Raw genomic sequence first — 7,825 nt, forward strand, 5'->3', positions numbered from 1 at the left:
AACAGCTGTGAGCCATGTGGGAGTCCAGTGCCTTAACCACCACATCACCTCTAGGCCCCATTAGTTAACCACCACACCCCCTCTAGGCCCCATTAGTTGTCTTAATGTTAGCTATCCAGATGAGAATGTACTGGGACCTTATTATGGTTCTGGTTTGCATTTCTTAGCGCTTAACGAAGTTAAGTAAGTTTTATGTATGTTTTTTTTCCCTAGAATCAAAGTTTATTAATTCTTTAGTACTAAATTGTCTAAGTCCTCAAAAATACTGCTGGGATTAGTATAAAACAATTTCAGTTCTTTTCAGTGGCTTGAGAGACATCACAATCTTCATAATATTTGGTGTTTCTCCCCTCTTTCTTTATTTAAAGCTATAGTTGTTTTCAGGAAACATTTTATTTATATAGGTGCCAAACTATTTGAGTTTTGAGTTCTAGTTACCATCTTTATATTAAATAAGTCAGTCCTTTAAAAATGTATATATCTTCACTTCCCATAGCTTTCTATTGCATTGTCTAGAACAGTGGTTCTCAAGCATGATGACTCTGTCTTTCAGGAGATATCTGGCAATGCCTGGAGACATGTTTTGAGTGTCACAACTGAGATAGGGGCTGTCTAGCAAGTGGAGGCCTCGAATGCTACTAAACATTTTACAATGCACCAGATGACTCTCCACAGCGAGGTCAATAGTGCCAAGGTTGAGAAGCCCTGTTTAAGAATAGGGCTATAGGGCACTGTAGCCTATAATTCAGAGGATAATGCAATCTTATTTTAGCCCTGGTTGTCATGGAAGTACCTATTATGTTCACAAATAAAGATAAATAGATATAAATGGTTTTTTAAAATGTATAAATGAACATAAAGGGATGTAAAGTGGGGCATTTACTTGAGAGTGTTTGTCCAATAGTGGCAACTCACCATGGCAGTTATTCTCAGGAAGGGTGAATTGTAGAAAAAGTACTGATATAAATGGGAAAGTGAAGAAGTGCACTACATGGTTGATGAGCACTCAGAGACATGCCCTTCCCCACTGGAATTACTAAAGCATTAGTTAACATAAGCCAGGGTACATTGGACCTACATATAGATGCCAATGTCCTTATGCTTTGCTAGTAAAACATTAATTGTTCACAGCGCGGATCTTCTGTAGCTCTTAACCTTTGGTAAGCTTTCCTGATTACTGTATAGGTCTGTTCTGCCCTTGTTTTGTTACTGATTTCTTTCCTCAGCATTTTAAAGATGTTCTTCCATTTTCTGTTTTGTAGCTAGTGTTGAGGAGAAAGCTGTTATTAATCTGTCACTGATGTCTTTATAAGCGGTCTTTTATGGGGAGATTTTTCCATCTTTGATGCTTAAAATTTTATTACTATGGCTCTAATTTTTTCTCAATTTCTCTTTCTTCCCAGAACTCCAATTTCCAACTCTTTTTCCTTTTTTTCTTTTTTTTTTTGGAGAGGTTTTTGCCATAGGGCATGTGCGCTTGCCGGAAAGACAGAGATAGAAAGCAGATATCACCCCCCAAGGTGGATGGCCACACCACAATCCCTTCTCCTCCTTTCTCCTTTCAGGATCTTGGGCACACATGCACACATGCCCCATGTGAGTTTAAGCCACCGGGTCTGGGACTCGAACCACGGTCGACTACATGGGAGTCCAGCGACATAGCCATTAGGCCAACTGTTGGTCCCTGAAACTCCAATTCTTAACATGTAAAGTACTATCTACTTTTTCCTTTGGCTGAACATTTCTGAGATTAATTCTAGATCACTTGTTTGATTAGTTTATTTGAAGAGTCAGCTCATTTGTAAACTTGAACTTTTCCCACAATATGTAATAGGGTCAATTTTATGACCACTTTTTGTTTTGGAGAAGATACTCCATTCTATTTAAAATATTAAATGTTTTAAGATTCTCCCTCAATTTTAGTGTCCTGTTTCCTTGGAAGTTCTGTTATGTATTGACTTTCCTCAAGCTGAAGAAGTGGCACCATCTATTATGTAACAATGCATAATCTGAGTAGGCACTACTCCAGATACTTTATAAGTACTAATTACTTAATCCTCTTGTTAACTTTATGAAGTAAGCACTATAAACCACTTTAGAGATGAATAAACCAAAGCCATGAAGAGGTAAAAACTCACTACAAACCATAAACGCAGTCAGGTTTGGAGCCAAGACGCAATCTCATAGAACCCTCATTTCTTCCCAGGTATACTGTTTACACGAGGCCTTGAGAAGTCCTACATAAGTTTGCATACTCACTGTTTGCTCTGGAAAGTGATTACTTTGCCACGTGCCAGTTGGCTCACAGTGGTGGGAGCTTCCACACACATAGCTGCAGTGTCTTAACTGCCTCTGGGTATCCTCCTGTTGGCTACACCTATCTGTGGCTATGAAGAGGTACCCGGGTTACAGCTGCTCATCCAGTGCAGGTGACAGTCTGTCTTTTTCTAGATTAATAACTTGTCTTTAAACTTAGCTTTGTGGGACTAGTAGATGGCATAATGGTTACATCATTGGACTCCCATGTGGTTGATCACGGTTTGAGTCCTGGACCTGGAGCCTTAAAACTCATGCTGCACGTGTGTGCCCAAAATCCTGACAGGAGAATGGAAGAGAAGGGATTGTGGCATGGCTATCACCACTGGCGTGGGGGGTGATTTCTCACTTTCTGTCTTTCCAACAAGCACATGTACCCTAGAGCAAAAATCTCTCCTAAAAAAACCCTCAAAAACCAAAAAACAACAAACACACACACACACACAAAACAAAACTTAGCTTTGCATCTAATTTGAAAAAATCCTACTGTTTTGTGAATTTAAAGTATGCATATGAATGAAAAGGAGCATTATTGAGACTTAAAGATTCATCATTTAACTTAATTTCTACAGTAGCCACTTGCACTGTTTGAATTTACCAAATTCTGATGCCGTCATCTAGGTGTTTGGGGGGCCATAGTGGAGGGAAGGAGAAGACTTATTTTTCTCCAGTGCACAGCTCACTGTCCCTCAGGCAGCTTTCACCAATCCCACATTGGTAGAACTAATCTTTCCAGTACTCCAATAACTCTCTCTATGTGTGTAATTGTAATGCAAAGATTTATTGGTATGCATGGCAATAAGGATTAGGAAACTGGATAAAAGGGAAGACAGTCTTTGGGCAAATAGAATGATGAAAACATTTACATAGCTGACTTAGGACCAACTACAACGGAATGACTTGCTGCACTGACTTTAGAAGTTAAGCTTCTTCACCTGATGTTGTAGCAGGCTTTTCATACAGGTCTTCTTGCTGGGCAAGCTCTTCTAATTTCTTTTCATGAACAAGATGGTATTCCAGATAACCTATGTTCCTTATCTGTTCATCCAGGAACTTCTCAACGAAGTCAAAGAGCTAAAATAATAGAAATAAACCCGGGAAAAACCCACATTAACAACCATGTCTGCAATGAGAGGCAATCTCCAAATTAGAGTCCATGAACCCTCAGTCCTCAGAAATACAAAATCTCAGTTTCCTCCCTAGACCTACGAAATCAGCATCTGCATTTTAAGAAGGGGCCAGGTAATTTATACACATACTGAAGTTCCAAGAGAACTGGTCTGCTACAGTCAAGGACACCAGGTGGATACAAGCATTCACTTTTAACGAGCATCAGTGTTAGGGCGGCTCATCAAAAGCACAGATTACATTAAGTAATGCTGCTGCTGCTGCTGCTGCTACTACAATGATTTTCAATCTTGTTTATTTGAAGCACATGGAGATTTTCAGTAACTGGATATTTATGATTTGGCATAAAGCTCAGGCATTTGTACTTCAGAGCTCCTGATTAGGTCCAGTATGCTCCTGGAGTAAAATGTGGCTGTTGCTAGAGAGCGCTATGTGCTCTGCCAGAGAGAGGGGGAAAAGAGAAAGCCCCTCTTCCCCTCCCTCACTGTGGGGAAGGGTCATGCTGCATTCCTGTTTCCTTCATTTCAGGATTTGGGGCATGCATGCACATGTGCCCGTGGCGTCCAGGACGCAGACTGTGTAGATGGTCATGTGGCATCCAGCTGCCTTAATCACCATGCCACCAGCTGGCCCAAGAACTTTTATGCAGGGTATTTTCTTCACTTTGACTTTCATAGAGGCTAGAAATTTGGTGAGGAAGAAGTTACCACTTCAAAGTAGGGTGTTCACTAATAACAGGAGACTTCAGAGGAGTCTGTTCTTTAATAGGTCATTGCTAACATCTGCATTTGCAGTAAGTCTGGGACAGAGGCTCTCCATGTTTCCCTCGTGCCCTCCCACCCTGCCGTCAGCATTATCATCATGTGTGAACCTGTTAGAAAATTTCAATCTTAGACCCCCTACAAAACCAACTGAACAGAAAACCAGATGTGGGGCCCAGAAATTAGTTATAGTAACCTTCCAGTGATTCTGATGTCCAAGACAGGTTAAGCAATTTTGGCCTAAGAGATTTACAAATCAGCAACAGAACCATTATTTTATTGAATTGTTTTGAGCACATTACTCTGGCAAAGACTTTTTCATCTTGTGTTGAATCTTCTTCTTTCTTACCAGAACACTTGTTCCCTCACCCTCAACCCACTCCCAGAAATAAGGTCCATATTCCCCGGGAGGGAAATAAGCACATGTTGGGTAAACCACTGCTTGGTTCCATTTTCCAGAAACGAATCATAATCCAGAAGTGAAAGATAACACTACTTGTCAGAACCAGTTAATTACTTACGTCCCTTTCACTATTCTCAGAAGCAGAGATCTTCAGATCTTGTAGGACCTTGCTTAGTTCGTTCTCCAACTGCAGAGCAGACTCTAGGGCTTGCCTCCCACTTCCCCAGTTATCTATGTCAGGCCTCTGTTGGAGAGGAACAGGAAAGTCACTTTCCTTCCTCAGACACAGTTTTCTTGCATCCTACTTTCTAGATAAGGCAACTAGGTTTGCATAGTCCAATAATTTCCACACGTTGCAGCATGATGGAATCAGCTGAGGATCTTAAATTCTGATGCCTGGCTCAATTGCAGACACTCTGACTTAATTGGTATGAGGTGCAATGTGAGTATCAGCATTTTTTAAAAAAGAATTATTTAACTTTATCTGCTACTATTTTTAAAAATTTGCTAGAGGGCCTGTGTGCTTACCAGACAGAAAGAAAGCCGCCAGACCTGGAACTAAAACCTTGGTCCATCAAGTGGGAGTCTAGTGTCTTAACCATAAAACCACCAGCTGACCCCAGTATCAGGATTTTTAAAAGCTCCCCAGGTGGCCCAAGAAGTTTTATGCCAGGGTGTTACATTATTATATTTAATATACTACAAAGAAAGGGTACCTCTAGCACAGCTATATGTACAGTTATTCTAGTACCTTCGGAATTCTGTGATATTTCTATTTTGTTATTAGCAGACATTTACTGCCTTTTATAAATCTTGAGTTTGAAAAACAAAAGCAAAAACAAAAACAACCAACCGTCTTTAGATACGTAGGGATGTTCCTGGATATAATACTCCCAACTAAGGTTCAGATTGTCTTAGCACCTTCTTCTAAGGTGCATATTGTTTTTGCATCAGTGAAACAAACAAAAGAGTTTGTTTCATTACAGTGATGAGAGCCATAGTAAGTATGTGTATCTGAATTAGATTAATGATCTGAAATAGGGTGCTAACATCTCTGGGGAACAGTCCCTATAGTAGCGCATTTTGATCTATACAAAGCATTAGCATAGTCTGGAGACTTTGTCAAAATAATATTAATGGCTTCTTGGGCCCCATTCTCAGAGACTCTGACTTGGTAGGTGTAGATGGCGTCCATGCATTTCCATCTCTAATGATTGCCCAGGTGCTCCTAGTGCTGCTGGTCCAGAGACCACACTTGGCGTAGCTCATTGAGAAAAGCCAAACAAGCATTTAGTGGCTAAAATTCACCCCAAGTGATGTTGACACATACTTGCCCTCAAAGCCATTTGCCAAGAAGTCCACTAGGAGGTAATGTGAGTAATGTAACAAGTTAGGTAGCATCTAATTATCTGGATTCCCTAGACCTGGCAAAGCCCCATGAGCATCATGGTAACAATTACCCTCTTACCTTAATGGTTGGAAGACAGATAATCCCCTCACGCTTTCTTAGATACCTCAGGAACTGCTTCGCATGCTCCCTTTTCACCTCAGCCTGCTCCTTGAAGAAGGTGACAAAAGAAGGCATTCCTATCTCTTCATCGTAATAACAGGCCTGGCACAGAGGTGAGAATTGGGAATGAGAGAAGCTAAATTTTAAGACCAAAATCTCACATAAACTCACTTTGTCATCTCAGTGCTTGTCCAGAAAGAGGCCTTCTTTGGTCTGTCTTGGGTGCTCTGTTTGTTCTTGGAAAAAGGCCCTGGCTGTCTCTCTCAACCCAGGCTACCTCAAAGAGCAGGCACCCAGAGTTCAGGATGCTGGAACCTACTCTTAGGATATTATGGCCTCTTTAAGGGTCAGATTTATGAACCTACACGTTACTAAATCCATTGTGTAGACACATGATAGAAGTTCAGAATACATCGATATTTTTAAGACTATTTCATCAATCCTAACACATCTACATTAATTATAAAATAACACATAAGCATAAAAAATTGTTTATTCAGTTTGGCAGCAATGTTTGATCCCATGAAGTTTTGGCAACCCTCTGGAAATAACTGGTTCTCCCCATCAGAGACTATAATTTGCCATTACAGCTCTATATCATTGGGCCGCAGAACAGTGATATCCTAGCAACTAAGTTGCTGTTTCAGTTTCCATCTGAACACACACATGGCCATCACCTTTACCCAGGAGACAGAATCTACATCATCACCCAAATCAGAGCTAAGGCCCTCCTTACAGTTACTCCAGAACCCATACTAACCATGGATAAATAAGCATCACTGACATGCAGCTCATAAGATGCTACTCTGTTAATAGCAACTCTGCACTCTTCAGGGAAGGGGCCCTGGGCTTTGTAATCCATCTTAGTTTTAGGGAAATCCAGCCATAAAAAGTGCTACCCACTAAGCTGAGGAACTGCTTAAATACCAACAGGCATACAGCCAGTTCAATCACTTCTCAAAAATAACAAGATGAAATTCCATCCAGCTGAGATTAACTGCTACTAATCTACCAATGAGAACATTGTTTCCTGATGAAAGAACTAACCTGACCAGAGAAAATGGTGGAGATAAAAAGCAGGAGGGTGGTTAATCCTTCTACCTATCTCAGCCAGTGTTCAGTATTGTCTCTCATCTTCTCTTTGATTCGAGAAGGCCTATATACCTCCTGGAAAGTGACTCATTAATAGAATAGATGCAGTTGATTTAATTTCTCCCTTTTCCTTTAAAAAAATTTATTTAATTTTATTTGTTGTTATTTATTATTATTATTATTATTATTTAAAATGTGACCAAAGAGACAGAGAGAGTGAGAGAAAGGGAAAATGAGAAAGCAAGCTGCCCGGTCTGGGACTCGAACAATGGTTGGCCAGGTGGGAGTCCAGCAGCACCTTAACCACTTCACCACCTGCCACCCCCTCCTTTTTTCTTTAAATCTATTATGATACAACATAGTAGTTTCCATGATAAATCTAAGAAGATTGGATAAAATATGTTCTATGCCTATAAAGGACCCTAACACTCTCATACTCTCCTGTTCCCCATAAGGCCTCAACATACAATTGATCATTAAGTAGGATATACTAGAAGCTCTGAAGTGTCAAAAGTCAGGTTAATTGAAGGGAATTAGGGCAGATTTTATTGGCAAGTCAGCACTTAAAATTGGCCTTGGAGGGGCCAGCAGGTGGCATGTGGTAAAAGCACTGGA

General features: G+C 40.5%; 1 protein-coding gene across 1 annotated transcript; it reads right to left on the reverse strand.

The window, feature by feature from the left end:
* Positions 1-4,524: 4,524 nt before the first annotated feature.
* On the reverse strand, positions 4,525-7,150 carry LOC102482349 (ferritin, heavy subunit-like). The gene is made up of 3 exons (XM_027766441.1): positions 6,879-7,150; positions 6,077-6,220; positions 4,525-4,852 (listed from the first exon to the last, which is right to left on the reverse strand). The coding sequence occupies exons 1-3, from the start codon at positions 6,978-6,980 to the stop codon at positions 4,715-4,717; spliced, it is 384 nt and encodes a 127-aa protein (XP_027622242.1). The 5' UTR covers positions 6,981-7,150; the 3' UTR covers positions 4,525-4,714.
* Between the last annotated feature and the right edge of the window lie 675 nt (positions 7,151-7,825).

This window comes from Tupaia chinensis, unplaced genomic scaffold, assembly GCF_000334495.1.
Source record: "Tupaia chinensis unplaced genomic scaffold, TupChi_1.0 Scaffold143570_1, whole genome shotgun sequence".
In the NCBI taxonomy this organism is placed as follows: domain Eukaryota; kingdom Metazoa; phylum Chordata; class Mammalia; order Scandentia; family Tupaiidae; genus Tupaia; species Tupaia belangeri.

What these genes read in the sequence shown, in the direction of transcription:
- LOC102482349 (XM_027766441.1), bottom strand. Translation starts at nt 6,980, where the DNA reads ATGGATTACAAAGCCCAGGGCCCCTTCCCTGAAGAGTGCAGAGTTGCT. An exon ending in GTGATGCTTATTTATCCATG is followed by an intron (nt 6,221 to 6,878) that starts GTTAGTATGGGT and finishes CCTCTGTGCCAG; the next exon opens with GCCTGTTATTACGATGAAGA. An exon ending in TCTGTCTTCCAACCATTAAG is followed by an intron (nt 4,853 to 6,076) that starts GTAAGAGGGTAA and finishes CCTCTCCAACAG; the next exon opens with AGGCCTGACATAGATAACTG.